The 19,243-nt window shown below is 35.6% G+C and overlaps 1 protein-coding gene across 1 annotated transcript in view; it reads right to left on the bottom strand.

Annotated features, from left to right (window-relative positions):
- EMC2 (ER membrane protein complex subunit 2) overlaps positions 1 to 19,243 on the bottom strand; it is a 46,118-nt gene that overhangs the window by 9,913 nt on the left and 16,962 nt on the right. Inside the window, exons 5-9 of the mRNA XM_068933131.1 lie at positions 19,063 to 19,120; positions 6,380 to 6,465; positions 6,157 to 6,216; positions 3,593 to 3,674; positions 2,292 to 2,402 (exon numbers count right to left, since the gene is read on the bottom strand). Of these exons, the coding sequence (XP_068789232.1) occupies positions 2,292 to 2,402; positions 3,593 to 3,674; positions 6,157 to 6,216; positions 6,380 to 6,465; positions 19,063 to 19,120 (397 nt within the window). The remainder of the gene's footprint in view (positions 1 to 2,291; positions 2,403 to 3,592; positions 3,675 to 6,156; positions 6,217 to 6,379; positions 6,466 to 19,062; positions 19,121 to 19,243) is intronic.

Below are 19,243 nucleotides of genomic sequence, written 5' to 3'. Positions count from 1 at the left end.
ATAGGGTTATGAAGAAATTGGGAGCCAAAGAGTAGACACACAAACAGAGGTGGAGAGCTGCCCTTGCAAAAATCACCTAATGAAATCTGACAGCCAACCACCTGAGAGAAACTGAAGGAACAGAGACAAAGCACACATTCCCTTTTTGCAGTAGTTTACTTGTGTTATGCAAATCCAGGTTTCTGTATATGACTTTTAGGCACCACTAAAACAAACTTCTCATCAGTAACAGGTGCAGAATCTCCTTTATAGACTGAAAATAACAGGTGAGAGGTAAGATCTGGATGAGGACAAGCCAAGATTGGCCATCATAAATCCTTATGGCTGTTCTAGAATCAATTGAGTTGTCCATATGTATACACACCTAAAAGTCACTTGAGGCTAATAAACACATTAATTTATACAGCATTAAATGCTTTCTCCAAAAACTTTTTCCTTAAAAGCTAAAGCACCCAAGGAACAGCAAGGAGCTATCTTTTTCTTTCTTGAACACATAATCACCAATCCAAGATGGGCTAGGAAGGTTAGGTCCGAGTCTCTTAAGTGTGATGTCCAAGAGAAAGTTATCCTTGACAGGAAATTCCTATTAATACTGTCTGGCATTTTTAGGAAGCCTCAAAGTTATCTGCCTCACCTCTCCCCGAAAAAGGAAAAAGATCATTTAAAAGATCTAAAGAAAGAACTTCCACCAAGGCCTAAACACCCATGGAGAAACTGAAGTATTGATGCCAGTACCTTCTACCTGTAGGTACTGTATACATGGCATCACATGCTTTTGTATCTGCCACACTCAAGACAACAATGCTGTACAGGATAAACATCGATTCTGAAACTGAAATGGAAAGTTCCATTTAGAAATTAGAAAGAGAAAAGAAAAAAAACAGAAGAAAACAAGTTGGTAAAAAAAAAAAAAAAAAAAGCAGTCGTCACGTTATGCTGCTACCCTTCCATAGTTCACCATCCTGTAGAGAGGAGACTGACTTTAAATTCTTTTGCACTTCATGCGTCAGTGATTACAAATCTTTGGAAAACATGGGCAAGATTTATAGCTGAAGAATACTTTGAGTAAGGAGAAAGACTACAACAGCATAGATTAGCTTTTTGTAGTTGTAAAAGAGGACAAATATCAAAGCATAAGGGACTTCCCACAAGCAGAAGAGAAAGATGCTTCTACTTTAACTTAGCACTCCAGTGGCAGACTTACAGAGATATCCATTGAAAAAGATGCACAGGAGGAATAATTTCCTGAGGCTACGGCTAAGAAAATACATAGTTTTCCAAGTCTTTTTTTATATATACATACATATACACACCTATCTGTAGCAAGGACACAGAATATAATACAAATTCACCGGCTGTTTAAGTTTGACGTCATGTGGACAGATTCACTGAGGAGATTTTGGTGCAACCTAGTGATCCTTTCCAGTAAGTACAAAAGAACTGACGTATGGCATACTGGCCAATAATGTGTTATAGGTAACTGTATAGGTAACACAAGTGAACTGAACTTCTGATGATGGAATACAGAAATTACAGTGGAGTATAACTGAAACCCCTAAATATGGGGATTTACCACCATCCAAAGTGGTTGGAAATGCATTAGGCAAAGTCGTCTATCAGTATGAGGCTTGTTAAACCTCTGGAAGCACTGAGGTCCTCAAAAGGGTTTGGGATAAAAGGAAATTCTTACAAATAAAAAAAGATAACTGACAAAATGTTTTAAAATGAAATCAATCATTGATCAAATAAACCTGGGAGAACACGGCAATAACATGATCAGCAAGCAAAACTGAGAAAGCTCAAACCATTCGGTTGACAGAAATTGAGGCACGAGCAAACGTGGCACATTTATGTCCACATTGATAGTCAAAATACATGAGCATCCCAGTGGGGAACATTAAGTCAAAAAAAATCTTGTTTGGATTTACATATGGGCAGGTACATAAAGGAGAAGCCTTGCTTCCACAGAAAAACATATTTAAAAGCAATTGAACGCTACAGCTTGAACTTCCTAATAAAATAGGTTTAATAAAATATTACCATCCTATGTGGGATGGAGGAACCAGAATTCAGATATAGAATCCAGATGTGGCTTCTTTTAACTGTTTTTAACCACTGGCATAAAATTGTCCATAACTAATATTTAATAACTGTGTTAATAATCTGAGGTATTAAGTTAAAGCAAAAAAAGTCAGATGAAAAAGGATAATAATACGTGCATAATAGTACATGCAAAATGGTAACACAGAAAATATATAATCATACCACAGAAAATCTATAATCAAGCTCACCATGTAAAGTCCGAACAAAGCTCTCATGTTTCTGTTGTTCAGCTTCAGTGCTTGTGCAAAATACTTTCTTGATAGTTCAAAGTTTTCAAGCCCCCCTTGAGTATATTTAACCTGTAAAAATGATAGGCTCCTGAAACTTGGATATATCATCAAGCATTCACTCTTGAATCAAAGATATTATAAAACTTCTCTTCAGATTTGTATTTCACATTTCAAATCAGGTAAGTCCTGTCAAAGGCTACATACTGGATGGGGAGAAACCTGAGCTCTTTTCAATAAAGAAAGGTTTTTTTTAAAAAAAAAAAAACATTTAACTATAGGAAAAAAGTCAACATTAATTTAGGTATCAGTTCCTATAAGAGTAAAAGAGTGATTATTTTGAACCTATCGATAAATTACTTATAATCTTGTGATGGTCTCCTAGGAAAATAACACAAACTTTACATCTAAAGCTAAATTCTGACTGCTACAAATCCACACTAACTCTATATTCCTTCAGCGTAGGATTAGTTACCAGCAGTACACAAAACAACACAATGCCTTTTATTTATGCCACAATGCCTGTTATCTATTCAAATGCAAACAAATGTGCAAAGTTTAAAGATTACTCTATTACTTATGTATTCATTTTGCCTGTTATTAAATAAAAAAAGAAAGAGAATAAATATTAGAAGACATTTCACAGATTTTCTACCACAAAGCTATTCAGACTTTCAAGTTTTAATGTTAATCCAATTTTATCCATGTTAACAAAACAAATGAAATCCTTTCCCATCAGTTAACAAGATAATGTAGAGAAAAAAATATATACATCTGAAAAATTATTATAAACTGTTAAAAACCTTTTAAAAATCTTTTAAGGGTCCTCTCTCCACCTTGTGCTCTTTCAGGCAAAATTTCCTATATGAAGGGTTCCAAGATCTGGCTCCACAGTTACAGGCAGTACGTAACTTCCTAGACAGCATTATTATGAAAAAGTTTAACTTCTCATACACTTGATTTGAAAAGTGCAAAAACACTTCAGCAAGAATAGCTTTTTTAAAAGGAAATTTTATCTTCAATAATTCCTGCCCTTACTCTTACTTATAGCTTAGTTATATTATTATACTAAATAACAAAACATAATTTTCTTAACATATTAACTTCTATGAGATGTTTTAAACTAACATATTCTCTGTGTACTCTCTTAAATCTCCCAGGGAAAAACTAAAATAAACTGTTTTTATTCAATTTTCACCACTTAAGTGATATTAAAAACAGAATACGTAGTTGAACACATTGATTTTTCTGAAAATACTTACTTCAGCATATTGCTGACAATATAAGTGGTTGTGTGGATTAGTCATCATAAGTTCCTCTAAGCAGAAGGCTGCCTTTGCATAGCTAGGGAATAAAAAAAGTGACATATAAAAAAGCATATAGCTCTTTGTTTCAGTTTCTTTACACTATGGTAAAAGGAGTCTTAATTTTCTTGCATAACTTCACATGACTTACGATCAAAAGAAAAGTTCTATTTTTATACAACATTTGAAAACACAAATTATTATTTTTACATTGTAGGTAGTGAAATCTTGACTAAATGTAATGGCCCTGCTATATACTGAACAGCTCACGGAAAACTTAAACTTTACCCATTTCATATTAATAAAGGATGAGAAGAAACAGGATAAGCAAATTTTGTTAACTACTAGAAGTTACTTTAATTCAGGCTATGAAGAAACTCACGTTTTCCTCTGCATAAAATTCAGCTACAGGATGATTCATATATCAAGCTATAGAGGAAAGAACTAATTTCTCGATGTTATTCGCTCACAGTTAACTACAGAAAGTGAGATCTAAAACCCATAAGACCAGTTCTAAAATCAAAAAGTCAAAATGAAAAAAGCATTAAACCAGTCAAAATAGGCAAAAATTTATTATTGCAAAAGAAAAGGCTAGCACTTGTTCTTTGAATTAAAGCTTTCAGCATGAATTATGAAGATAAGATCATAATACAAATTTATTCACATTAATAATAAAAATCCTAACTTCACAATGTGTCAGCTAATACGGTTTCCTGCAGAAGTTGCATCTGCCACAGATGTATGATAGCATTGTTCAAAAGAGCTTGCACGGTAGGATTCCAAAAACCAAAGACACAAAGTTTGTAACACAAGTATTAGCAAATATTTAATATTAGAGTACCAGCAATTTAGCAATGATGAGACAGTATCAAAACAAGTAATTTGTATAATCTTTTTTCTTAAAAGAAACGTACTGTGATTTTTCCTCTGTGCACATTATGACAGTCAGGAAATTTGGAGAGAAAGGATAGTCATCTCAGTCTCCAAAAGTGGTAGATTAGAAGCAAGCCACAGTCCTCAAAACGGAACAGAACACAGAACAGGGGACTACACAACCTTGGAAATCTAAGCATGTTCATGAGCAAAGGTAACAGCATGGCAATTTCACAGGCAACAATAACTTTAGGATACTGACAGAACCGGTAAGCTGACTATTTCCTTTTATGAAAAATTAACTTTTAGCTGCTTTTTATCCCAGATTCTAATTTTTTCCCAAATTAATATTAAAATAATAATAATGCTCAGAAGAGTACACTAAGCAAAGTCAATTTTTTCAATGACCTGGAAAAAATTCTGCATAATATTTTTATTAGAAATATAGACCGATATAAGTGCAAGCAAAAGCAATTTACTTCTTAAGTTTCACTGCAGCATTTTGTAATGAAGATTATAGCCAAAGGGAAAAAATAAATAAATATATCAGTAAAAGTAAGTATGTCTGCTCCACTCTATCATTCATTTTCGTACTGACAGCTCTGATAAGGTTAACTATATTTTTATACATTGGAGTTTAGTTCACATTTTTAAAAAACAGCTATTTTCTTGGACAAGTTGCTGGTGAATTTCCCAAAACAAATTTGGATATCGAAATCCTGGATTATTCTTTAAGTCAGCATTTGAAAGAGCTTAATCATTATTTTTGGTGAGAATGGAGTAGAAGTGATGAGGGAACAATCTTTTCATGAGAACGAGAATGGCTGTTTTTTCCTTGAGAATTTGATTCTTTTACTACCCTCTAGAAAGGAAGGAAGCAAACAATGCGATGTAATTCAGGCCGGGCCGAAGAGCTAACAGGGGCGGTGGGGGAGATACGCCTTTGGGTGGAGGTTAGAATTAATGCTGTGATATTAGAAAACTCGTACTAAGGCTTTGAGCTAATCCTCTCACACTGGGATTTCCTCCTGTCACTACAGCAATAAAAAAAGCTAACAAAAACATTAAATATCCAATAAGCAAGTTACTACAACATTCAGCATTCTTGATTGCACTGGCTTTTGTACCCAGGCGACGAAATGCCTCTAGCTCTGGATCCATTTGTGTGTGTGCGTGTGTGTGCGTGTGCGTTTTTCAGGTTTAGAAATATGTCCTGCAAGTTCCTGCAGAGGTTACTTAACAGAAAAACAGAACATTACATACAGTTAGTGTAATTAATTTTTTTTAGAGGTACAGATTTTAAAATCTATTACTAGTAAAAAATATCACTTGAAAGAAAAATGAGGGTAAGTGTGTGCTGGTCTTCACTACAGACACAGCTTTTTTTTTTTTTTATCTCAGCTATTTTAAAAGAAATTAAATATACAGGTAATTTAGTAAGTTGTTTCTGTTCTAAAACCAAATGCTTTGTTATATCATTAAATAGTCAGATAAGGTTGTTAACTATTTCCTGATGACGCGTGCTATATTGGAAGTGAGACAGTATACTTTCTAACACTGATCCATCAAAACAATCACTGAGGTCTGTGACTTACATGGAGTAAGATTTCAATTTAATAGTTTTTATGTGGACTTAGCAAACAACTTACTCGTGTTCATTGATGTAAAGTTCTGCAAGTTCATGCCAAGCTTCTTGGTCTCCGACAAATCTGCATACAGAGAGCAGGGGAGGAAAAAGGAAAAGAATGTGTAGAGGGATTCTGTAAATGACCAGCATGGAAGCAGAGGAATAAATCAAATGCAAATTCCATTTTAATTAAAAAGATTTATCAGAATAGCAAAACACAATCCGTATTCTTGCAAGACACTCACTGTTCCAGATACTCATTCAGCTCTCGGATGGCCTCAAGATTTTTCCCCTGGGCTTTTCGAATGGCAATCTTACGCTTTCTTGCTGCCTATGGTTTGACATTAATAAAGGATTAGGGTCTCATAATTCCCTGGGTTTTTGTACAGAAAGCAGCTTGACTGTGCAAATTATTATCTCAATACCAGTGGAATTCCATTGCAGAGCAACCGCTAGGCTGGAGTTTATAAACATACCCTATGACATCCCACTGAGAGATTGAAAACCTCTTCTTACAATCACATTATGCATGCTTTTCTTCGGAGGCACAAACTGTATGCATTATTTCATTCAAATAAGTGACTATCCAGATTCTGATAATTACAAAACAGCAGGAGAGGCTAATCTGCAGCCACTCCAAAGACCCCCACCTTCTCATTCACAAGGTCCATGATTATCGCGACCGAGTTTTAGAGAATTGCACAGAGGCATCCGGGTTGCTACTGTATAAATAGGGCTTTCAGCCATTTTTAAAGATTTCTGTCAAAGTGCAAAATGCCATTCTTAATTACTGTCGAATATATATACATGGGGGTGTGTGTATATATGTGTATGCAGATACACATATATACACACACACACACACAACTTCACAAACAAGTATTCATCATTCTTAGAGCACAAAGTAGATCTTTTAACGTAAAGGCAATATAAAATAGCCTCTTCAATAGCAAAACCAGCCAGTACTTCAATATGTGAGCAGAAAATGTATTTCAGCATATATCTTTGTTTTTTAATACTGTTTAAGTATTTTATTGCAATAATATTTTGATAAAAGTTGCCATAGACCACCAGGAAAAAAGACACACGACATTTTAATAGTTGATTATTCGCAATTCCAATCTGATACTCCAATTTTTGAAGTATGTAGGTTACAGTTCTCTAAAAGCAGTCTTCTGACCCCGAGGAATTTTGAAGCAAGGTATACTTAAGTTGTAATTCAAAAAAATGGACATATTCCCAGCAGTCTGACAGAGTTTGGAGCAAATAGCAGTACACCTCAGCCAGCCTAAAAGTCACCAGATCTGGAATGTGACAGAACAACACTAAAAACAAATTCTAGTATAACATGCCTCAAAGAAAAAATACTATCAGTCAACTTCCTTGCATAAGAAGCGTTCTCCTGGGCCATCATAGCTGCTGCAGTCAAACATGAGAAGACAGATGGTCTGTTTTGCAAGATAGATCTGTATGTGTACACACACTTACACGCTATTTCTCCATAAGATAATAGTCATGAAAAGCTAGTATACCTTTTTTTCTGTTGCACAAACCCACTGCTTATTCCCCTCCTAACTCTTATCCTATCTCATATCTTAAAAAGAGGTTGCACAGGTACAATCCTACAGAAGTCTTGACAGCATGGGAAAGGGCAACTCTTCAATGAAAACTTAGGTTTTTAATCTTAGAATTTGAGATAGTTCTAACATTTGTTTCTTCGTGACATCCCTTCTTAAGATCTCAGTCACATGAAATGTGAAGCCTTTTGGATTTTTAATATTATTTTAACTGTGACTGTTCTCCTACTTAATATCCTTTTATCATCATTTGACCAATTCAATTTCTTCTGGAAGAAGAGTAGCCTGTACCATTTAAGTAAATTAGTTCAAGCTGACAAAACAGACACCACCACAGTTAGAAACACATTTAACTCCTCAAACATAGAGTCAATGCAACTTCAAAGAAAATGGTACAAGTGAAGAAAAAAAAAAAATTACTGTTCTGCTTAATGCAATGCACAGATAGAGAAAAAATTCACTGGAATTATCAGGAGACAAATTTGGATAAAGACAGGTTGGTACGTTTACTCAAGAGTCATATCGTTTCTTTGTCAAACTGCAACCTGTGAAACTACATTCATCTTTCTAGCTTTAGTGAGAGATGTTTGGCTAAATCTTTAACTGACTCTGGAAATTGCAATTCTGGACCATGCCATTAATCACTGTAACAACAATATACACTGCTTATTTTCTGGAGCTTTTAAAATAAGGATAACTGCAAAATTAAACTTTTGATATTTTCAAATATAAAAAAAGGTATCTCATGTTTATCACATAGCCACTATTATTAAGAAACAGAAAAAAGAGCCTCGCTTTTTATGAGCGGATGTCAAAGCATTACATAAAGCAGGTTAGTACCCTTGCTAGGGCAGCAACACGGAGGCGCAGTGTTAAACTAACTCAGGGCCACACAGTGACGCAGGCACAAACCAAACCAGCTTTTCTGATTCATGCTCCACTTGGAGCCACATCACACTTGGTGATACAACGTGGAGATTTGCATCCCAAAAAAGGAAAGGCATGATGCTCAATAGGAAGAGATAATTACCGAGGAAGCCTGAAGGCAGACAGCGTACAGAACGCAAGCACCTGCGCCCCAGCAGGGCCGGGCAGAGAAGGGAAAGAGGGCATACTAGCGCACACACCCAAAGGGGCGTATCGTCCAATTCTGACTTATGAGAAGAGAAAACTTTTTGCAGGTGACAGCTTAAGGAATTCTACTTTAAAATGTAGCATTTGAATTAAAAAAAAAAAAAGGTATTTTCAAAATTTAAAGAAAAAGCAATCAAGAGACTGAAGTGATCAAAACTGAACTGCTTGAGAACTGAAATGTACTGTTTAATATATAAAATCAGTCAATGCATCTGAGAACTTAATTTGCAAGGTCAGACAGGAATTGTCCACATGTCACCCTTCTTCGTTTCTAATGAAACTACTTCGATCGCATGCAAGCGAGCCCTCCAGCCCCGTCTGCAAAAGCATTATTTCAGTGGTTGCTGTATTTCTGAACCACAGCACTCCCAAACAGCATGCATCTCTGATACCTTAAGACAGTAACTGTTGAAAAGGAACTATTTCTAGTCACAAATATAAACTGATATTTGTCGATAACAAGCATTTCATCTAATGCAATCAAATAATAAGGACAAAAGGATTAGGTATAATTAACAGGTTCTGATAGTAGCATTCAGGAGTAACACAAAGTATATATACCTCCAATAGAGTTTATTCTGTTCTAAACTGCATCTTCCTGCTCCAAATCCCCACTACATTTCTGCAAAATTACACTTTCTGTTTCATGTTTGAAAATAACTGTATTTAAAACTTCCTTTTTCATTCACCTTCCGCACCATCAACGATAAAATAGCATCTAGGCTTGAAACGGGCACTCTTCATCCTCAAATACACGTTCAAAAATGTTGGGATAAGTTAGCTTATTTACACAGAACTCTTAGTTCAAAAGAAGAGGCACAAACATTGAAAACAGTGCTGACATTCAAAGGAAAAAATCTAGTAACTGGATGATCACAATTTTTTATAATGGCACAGAATTTTTGAAAGTCAGCGTTTTGCTTAACCTGTTAAGAACTGTTGGGAAGAAGTCAATCAAGATCTGTTTTTTGCTTTGTTCTTGAAAACGTTGCTAACATTTTTCAATCCTATAAATAACAACAAAAATATTCTGAACACATTGCCAAGAGATTTACACTGAGGCATTTAGTAGCAGTGATACAAAGTATTCAGAACTAAGATGCCTAAAAGTTTTAGGACTGACTAAAAAATAAATAAATGAAAACAAAACAGCATTGCTTTTATCTGTATACTGTATACTACACTTCCATTCTAGCTTTTCTTTAGACCGTAAGGACTATCAGTTACACTTTAAACAGAGATTGAAATGCGGTATGAGTGCAGTAGTCAATGCTTCAAGAAAAAAAAAAAAAAAACACACACAAATACGGAAAGGCTTGCATTAAAATCAGGACATTGACAAGTTTGTGCGTTGTAAGCTTTTACTCCTTATCTTGATCTATATAGTCTCTGAGCCCTTATCTAGGACTCTGGATGTGTCCGTTTCCTCCTTGGTGAGCTGGGAAGGACGCTCATTGTGTTCACCGGGTGCTTAACGAGTATCCCCAGGAGACTGGAATACGTAATGACAATTTACACGTTTAGCACCAGCTTTCATTTATTTCCATCAAATGAAGTAATTTATTTTTTTTTTTTAAACTGTGCAACACCACCGCTACAATAAAAGCCACCTTACCAAACAAAAACTGATTCCTCTTACAAGAAAACGCAGAATGCCACTAGCACTACGGAAGAGTTACTTAGCATTTATATTTCACATATCCAACTTAGCACCTTTTTCATTATCAGCTGATATAAGAAAAATAGGTCATAGTTTTTATTATGTTTCAGCCTTTCGTTTAGTAACAACCTCACATTTCAAAACGTGAACTCATTGTTAGTAGACCTATTGCAAGACACCAAAAAACCGCACAATACAGACTAGGAATCTGTTCAAAAACATTAATTTCAAGTCCACTAAAAATTACCATGAGAAACTTATTTTTAAACTACAAGATTTGTGATTATTATGAAATCTATGAAGCATACTAAAATAGCTATAACAATTATGTTAACAAAGACAGAAAAACAAGGCTCCCCAAGGGTTTCACGTGAATTCTCTGCATCACAAGAATAAGGTTTTTAATAACAATTCTAATTCATAAAGGAACTCGCTCTCCTTTCTCCTTCCACCTTAAATCAAAAAGGAAAAGACAAAAATTTTTATGCTGCAATAAGATATGCACTGTTTGACCATGCAGAACCTATGACATGGAATTCGCCCTATCAATTTTCCAGAGTTTAAAACAAAACACTGGAATGGTTATTGGCCGATTCTGTAAATCCAGCATTTTTAATGGAAAGACATATGTCATCTTAAAGAAACACTTATACCATAATCAGTATCATATGGGGTAAGGTGCTTTAATATGTCACATATTTATTAAACACTGAACTTTTCCAAGCTATTTCTTTTAAAGACTAATAATCCCCAATCTGGCACAAGAACTAATCCTCCATTTGTCATGATTCTTTTTAATTAGCATTAAGTAGACTCAAAGTGAAGCGAGGATTTGAACATTTATCAACTTCTGCATTTGATTAGTAAAACATACCAACAGAGAGTCTAAGATCGCTCTAAATTTCACGGTCGCAAAGAAAGTATTAGCCCGAGAAGGCTTTTCGGTTCCTGGCTCTCTTAAGAAAGAAACAGTTCCGTATCTGTGTTACTGCTGTAATGCTAAGCAAATTATTTTGTGACTTTACAAATTTCTTCAAAATTAATTCTTTCAATTTGCTTATATGAAGGATTTAACATTTTAGAAAAGGATCATTTGGTCTAAAAGTTTGACTGATCAAAATAATTCCCTCCACACTGCAATGCACAAATCAAAACAGAAGGGTAAACAGCTACGACAAAGAAAAAGGGAAGGAAATATATGAAAGCTATTATTTGTATGTAACCACAATAATGAAAATACTGTTACCAGATTTATTTTTTTTTCCTCCAGGTTGACCATGAAAGACAGTTACATCAGGTCAAATCTTGCAAATGAATCTATGAAAGCACAGAGCTGCTGACCTGAAGCAATTACTTTAGGGATAATGTCAAAGCACAAGTAGTAAACGTGAACATATTTTTTTTAAAGCGTTCCAAAGGGGAATCCAGTGAACAAAAGCCCGTAAAGTCCAATATCAACACACAGCAAATTAGCAGAAGCTACATTAAAGCCTGGAATTTGAAAACAAGAAAAATATAATATATCCACAAAGAGTAAGAACAGTTTATGCAGAGGAAAGTAAGGCTTCATGGATATATTGGAGTTCTTTGAACAACTCACTGAGCACAGAGGAATAAAGAGCCATTTGATACAGTCTACTTTGATTTTAAAAAGACATTCAACTGAATGCTCACTGAAATCTCTTAAAGAAACTAAGCTGCTACAGTATAGGAGGGAAAGGTCTTCTAACAGATGACTAAACTAGCTAAAAGATCTAAAACAGGAAAAAGTCATTCCTGTCTACTAATGACTTCCGCTACTGAAAATCCTACAGTCACCTGCACCTGTAAAAACTACCGTTTAGCATGTTCATAGGTGTTCTAACACAGGAATTAACAGCGATGTGACAAAGTTAACTGATGATTAAGTTATTCAAGTGTAAAAAAACTAAACTCAACTGCAAAGACTAGCATTCACAGCAGTGAACACCAGCATGATAAAACGGCCCAAGAAATTTCATCTGAGTACACAAAGGGTGAAACAATACTAATTTAATGTACACAGCAACACCCTCCGAGTCCGCCCAGTTAGGAAGATGTTGGAATCACAACAAACGGTTCTATAAACTGTTAGCTCAGTGTTCAGAAGTGCTCTTCAAAACACCTCCAGCGCTACGAGGATGGAATCATCAGAAAAGAATACCGACTAGAACACATTATTTTGCCATTGTATAAATCCAGAACACTCTTGCATTTTGAATACTAACTGCACTTCTGTGCTCTCCTACCTCATCTAAAAAGACGGAAAGGGTACTCGGAATAGCAACAGGGTCACAGGGCACAGAATGGCAACTAGAACTGCTAAGCAGCTCAGGACTTCTCTGCTTAGAGGGGAATGAAAGATCTACAGAATCGCAAGCAAAAATTAAAGTGAACAGACAATGAGTATTGCCCATAAGAAAAGAAGAATTAAGGTTATCAAATAAAATTGCTAGGTGGAAGGCTCAAAATAAATTACAGGAGATTTGCCCAAAGCATAAATAAGGGATGGAAATTCACTGCCAGATGACGTTGTAGAGACACACAGACATGCGCAAAATTTACAGAGATTCAGAAAGCAGTTCCAAAAATTAATGCTGAAATTCCATGAAGAGCTATTAAATCCATAGTTACCACTTCTGGCACAGGAAATCCATGACCTGAAGATTAATAGAAGCTGGGAGACCACAGCAGACCATACAGTATGTTTGCCCGCTTCTTATTCACTTCCCCTGGTATCTGCTATTGGTCACTGTCAAAAACAGGACAATGGGCTAAATGGACTTATGGCATGACTCCAGTATAGCTGTTCTTATATTTTCAAGTACTTAATTTCAAGGGACAAAGATCTCCATCAACATTTAAAATGTGACACCCTCAGAAGTCACGCATGTGACAAATAGTGGAACGCACTCTCTCACTTCACCAATCATGATTCAACAACAAGCAAAAAAAAAACCCTAGCAAAAGTAAACGATGCTCCAAATGTCAAATGAAGAGCTCATTTCTTCAGGATCATATATGCATCCCCAACTTAATCACCAGTCCTTGAGGACTATCTGAAGCAGCAGCTGCAGCTCCTCATACGTCTCACCAACTCCAGCCTGTATCAGACACAGTGCCAAACTATCCTTTGCAATTCCCTTTAAAACTACCACCATACAAACTTCAGTTCAGGGTTAGTCACGTCTTTCCTGGCAGTGCTAGCAACATATTTTATGAAACATACACATATCACCTCAGAAAATGCCCTCCATTAGCAGATACTCACTTACTACCCAATTTCCCTTTTGAAACTTAAAGCATCCTGTAGATTGTACAAATCCGCAAGTACTTCACAGGAGGTCTCTCTCAGTTTAAAATGAATGCACAGTTACTGCAGGAGTTTTAAAGAATTATGGCGATTAAAATGATAAATGCTCATACCTGAAGCTCAATATCTTCCTCATATTTGTTAAAGACAAGGAATTGGATGAAACTAAGCTATCTATATAGTCAAGATTATATGTAAATTCATGTGACCAAATCCATACACTTTTTCCTGTTCATTCTCACGAAGTTACTAGTGAAGAGCATTTTAATATTTGAAGGACTCTGAAAGATAATGGCTTCTATTACCGTCTTGGGTTTAAAGTTTTATTTTAAATTCTTCATTCAGTGAGCCGCAATTATATTACTAGACCCATGAAGTTAATGGGATTATCCATATGCCCTAAGCCAACCAAGCGCATACAATGTCTTCTTGAATTAGAAGCTTAGCTGAAAAAGGGGTAAGAGAAACAGTAGAATTATTATCCCAATAAAGACAACACATTTTCCATGGATTACAATTAAGGCAGAACTGTGTGTCTTATCTCATTTTCCCCCTGCTTCTGACTCTGTGCTCCGGCAGTCTTCTTGACAGTTCAGTTAAAGAATAAGGGGAAACTGTACCCAGACTAGGACGACAGTGCATTGGTTTAGACACCAACCTAAGCCTTGGACAGCTGAACCCAATTTCCTTTCTCATCATCCATTTTCTTTGCACTCCTGGACAAGTCATCTCAATCAGGGCCCAATTCACAAAAATATTTAGATATCTAATTAAAATAGATGGCGTTCATTCGAATTGCTTCCCCAAAACAGAAATCTCTGTCAGTATAAAGGCAATCAACCTAATCAGACAGGGAAACATACAGATAGTTTAAAATTACTCATTTGATACTCATCACAGAATTGAAATCAATGGCAAAATGAGAGAGCTAACTACCTACTTAAGAGTCCTAAATAACTTGAGAGATCTCGGCTTTAATTTCTCTGCATATCTGCTCTTCATATGTAAAATGTCAGTACTGTTTCATCTCACATAGGTGTTACGACAAGTGAGAGAGAGAGAAGAAAAAAAAATTTAAGAGTCATTCTTGGATCTTACAAATTCAAGCAGTAAAAAGCCCCATCCCCAGAAATAAGGGCTTAGAGTATCAAATAGAGAATATGAATAAATCAGTTCCAAGTAACCTTGCTATTAAATCTTGCACAAGAAATTCACCCAAAACACAAATACTAATGTAGTATCCAACCCACTAATAAAGACTCTGAAGGCATTATGAAGTATTACTCATAGAAGATCAGCTTACAATTTAAAAACGCTTAGAGTTTGAATCTGGCATTATATTTCATATTATAACATTATACAAATTCTGGCCTTTGCATTATCTTAATTTACAATGGATACAGCTAAATAACTAAACTCACTCCAAAAGACTGCTGATCAATTTAAGGTTGCACACATTCTGGCATTTTTTAAGTAGCATATTTGACCATTCAGCCTTGTCTTCAAAAGGCACAAAGTGTGCCTGCATTTGCTTTAATAAAAGAAAAGAAATTCAATTTTGCAGAACCATAACTTGCAACTTGGTTACTTGCAACATCCAAATGGTATATGCCTTCACTATTAGAGCTAAAACAGTTACTGACAGAACTAATACACATCAGGTACTAGAGGGAATAAGAGACACATTTCACCAGTAGGTCTTAAAGCTATTTATTGACAGCAGAAAATACAGTGCCTCAAGGCAAAACGTGTTTTTTTTTTTTTTTTAAACAAAAGCCCGAGACTTAAGTGTTAATACATACCCCTCTGTTCTGATCTCCTACCCACCCTCCAAGCCATCTGTTCCCCTACATGCGACCTGATTTCTACCTTTAACTAACCAGCTAAGCTTCCATTACCTCTCCCTTCCTCTTTAGTCCTCACAATTCTGCTCCCTTCCCGTATTCAGTTCCTTCTGGATGGTTTTTCCTTCTCCTCTTCACTGCTTAGGTGCAATTCAGAAAAGAAAGGAGTCTCCCTACTTTCTGCCCCTTTCCATAGCACTACAGCCATGAGGAACAACCACAGGGAAGTCCTGCTTAGACTCTCTAGCCTGGGATCAATCACGCTCAGTACAAATGGAATTCAAGAAGATGTATTTAATAAAAATACCAGCAGTCTCTAGTGAGCACACGAAATGGAAGATTTTCAAATGTCTGTAACTTAGCGAGTTTGGGTGTTTTTCTCATACCATAACAAAAGCTACATTCTAGCAAGAGTTCTTTTCCCATTGGTATCCAAAGCTTTGCTCTAAAGCAAAGGAGCGTAAGGGTTTCTCAACGAGACACGTTAACATCACCATCACCACAAAACAAAAAAAACCCTCTTCCAAACATGCTAAAAAACAATGTCCTCCTTATTTTCTTCTCAGAAACAGATACTTTATCTGAAGACCTGCAAACAACTCAGCTACTGTCTAGCATCAGCATAAAGATTTCCCAATCAGATACTATATTAAATTTTAATTAATGAAAAAGGTCCTACAATGGAAAAATGTTATGCAGGCTTAATTACAGAATAATCTGGCAGCTACAGCTCTAGTACTCCCGCATTTCAATCAAAATGGTCAAGAAAGAAAAAGGTTCCCATTCTTATCCTATTAAAATCCACACAAGCTGTGCTTTTCATAGGAGTCAGATTTCATTCATTAATGGTAACCTATCTAGGGAAGGGGCAGAGTCTTACTCAAGGCCTACATGCTCTAAACAATGAAACAGGATCTCTCAAGCGACAACATTGCTCCACTGTTAAATGAGTCATCTTTTTCAGCAAGGAAGCTTAAAGTGAGATAAGACACTGAGATGATCATCTTTTTGTAACAGACTACTTCAAATTCTATCCTAAGAAATGAAATAAGACAATCATAATCTTAATTTCAGAATTTGCATGCAAAAAACCCTCGTAAAAAAGTGTGAACGTCCATTACATAGTTTGAGTTCAAAGTTTACTTTCCATAAAGTAAAAATCTGCTGCATCTTAAAAATAAATGATTTTTAAAAACAAAACAAAACTTTTCCCATGCTTCTCTCTATTGGAAACTGTCAGCCGATGCAAAGTATGATTTTTACATGACTCGTGTGAACAATGTCTATGTTCCACTTACAGTACTTGCCAAAACGTTTAATATATATAAGCAACTCCATGTGTCAGCACATCAGAAGAAATTGCTGTAAGGTAAGGTGAGTGCCAAGACAAACTCAGCAATGGTTTCTTTTTAGAAATCTTGAAATATTTATTTTCCTACAGCAGCCACATGTGTGCATGGAAATAATTAACAGGTAAAAGACACAAAGAACTCTAACATAGGACAATTTATCAAAACTTTCTATTTAACTTTCACTCTTCACGTGCAAGATTGAGCCAACCTATTCTACACTTATATAACAAAGAACTTTTGCTCTGTATTTAATAGTCTCTTCACTTCTGTTCTCAGATTTAAAGAAACCCAATAGGTCCTGCAGCTGTTCTAATATTCACGTCCTATGCTTCTAAGTATTAACATTTTCTGTATCTTTACGATTTTCTAATGGAGGAAACCCAAATTAGGTAATTGCCATGCACGTTACTTATTTAAATACATCATTTTGTTTTATAAAACTATCCAACAAACCACTTACTCAGATGACGTTAGCCACGTTGAGACAGCTGAAGAGTAAAACTGCCAAAAATGCACACTTCAAAGATCTGTGGTCTACAGAAGTCATAGCAATATGGTGCTCCATTTTCCACTGGCTTCAGCAGAAGGTCATAAAACGTGCACCTAGGTGACCTATTCTTGTGTCTGCACTGTTGATGGCTTCCATCTTGTTTTAGCGTGACTTTGAAGACAGTGTCTCCCAAACTCTTTGGGCCATAAAAAATGGCTAAAATCGGTCAAAATTTACTGCAGACAACGATGCACCTTGTAGTCAAGCTCCTACTCAGAAATACTATAGACTTCCAAAGGACAACCACAAACCACTTACATTTGCCTTGCGTAACACAGATAGAGACGTACAACTTTAGGGAGAGTGAACAAAAAATACTGAAGAATTTAAAGAGTTATTTTTACCTTTGCACAAACATTTGTTCAGTTAAATCACTGCAAAAAGACACAGACTTCAATCTGACACTGTTGTCGGAGCACTTAACTTGGCATTAACGTTTTTAAAGTGTGTTCCCTTAAAAATAATTTCCCGTCTTTTCTTTTTTATAGTTTACTTAAGTGACGGCATTTTATCTATAGCCAGTTCTGGCATACCTTGCCCTGTTATCTGAGTTTCTATAGGTTATTCTTTCCTGAACAGCGCAGATCACACCAAGTTAAGACTGCAGAAAGGTAGCAGTTCAACATGAGCTGATGAAGGTTTACATGAGACTGTCAAAACATCTAGAATAGCCAAAGTATATTAGCATAGATGATTACCCAATAAAGAGACCCAGTTCTTTAAAATCAAGGCAGAGAACATATACTCTCAAAAGGGCAATGATCAATAATAAATCTTAATTGAAATTCATTATGTGCAATGTGCAATTATGAAACACCACGGTTTCTTCATGTTTCTAGCTTTACCTTTACTAAAAAAAGGAAAAAAAAAAAAGGTATGACTACATTGCCACAAGTTTTTTTAGACTTTCATTTTGGCATCTAATATCTCAAGGAGTCTTACATAACCAGTATTTAAGAAATTCCTAAAAAGTATAGTCTCTCAGGTTTTGCTTTGTAATGCTGGCAAGCTTTACAGCATTTTGAGTCAAAAGCTAATAAAGTATCCCAAATAATAAATCAAAATAACTACACAATTCAAGTGCTACCTGAGTGTAATCACACTTGCAAGATTACGCATTAGGAAGACAGACGATACATAGCAGACTACACTGATCCTTTAATACTAAATTTTCAGAGGAAACGGAAAAGCTGAAAGGCCCAATTCAAACCCTATCGTGATCACTGGAAAGGTTCCTAGTTACAATAATACGTTTTCTAAATTCAGTGTTTAAGCAAACGTTAAATCACACCTTCTCTTTATGAGAAGAATCTCATTTGCTCTGAGGAAAGTAACGTACAAGTTTATTATAATGGGAAATTAAAGGACATAAATTCAATAATCATTCCGCCAAAACGTTTTTCCACAGTGAAACCCACAAAATGTTAGCAAATTTTCAAACAATGTCACATTGTAGTTCAGAAAAATCTTTTAAACTTACTGTGTTGGTTGAATCTTCTTGTAAAATTCTGTCGTATAACTGGATAGCATCATCATACCTGTTCAAAGAAGTTAGGCACGTTTATTTCTGCTAAGACAGAACTCCTCACTTTCCAACTATCCTTCTAATTATTCCAGTTAATAACATTGCTGCACTTTTCGTATTGAATATTGTGAGAGCT

This window comes from Struthio camelus, chromosome 2 (assembly GCF_040807025.1).
Source record: "Struthio camelus isolate bStrCam1 chromosome 2, bStrCam1.hap1, whole genome shotgun sequence".
Taxonomy (NCBI): Eukaryota; Metazoa; Chordata; class Aves; order Struthioniformes; family Struthionidae; genus Struthio; species Struthio camelus.
Note: the sequence above shows the minus strand (reverse complement) of the source record. Positions and strands in the feature narration are given on the sequence as shown.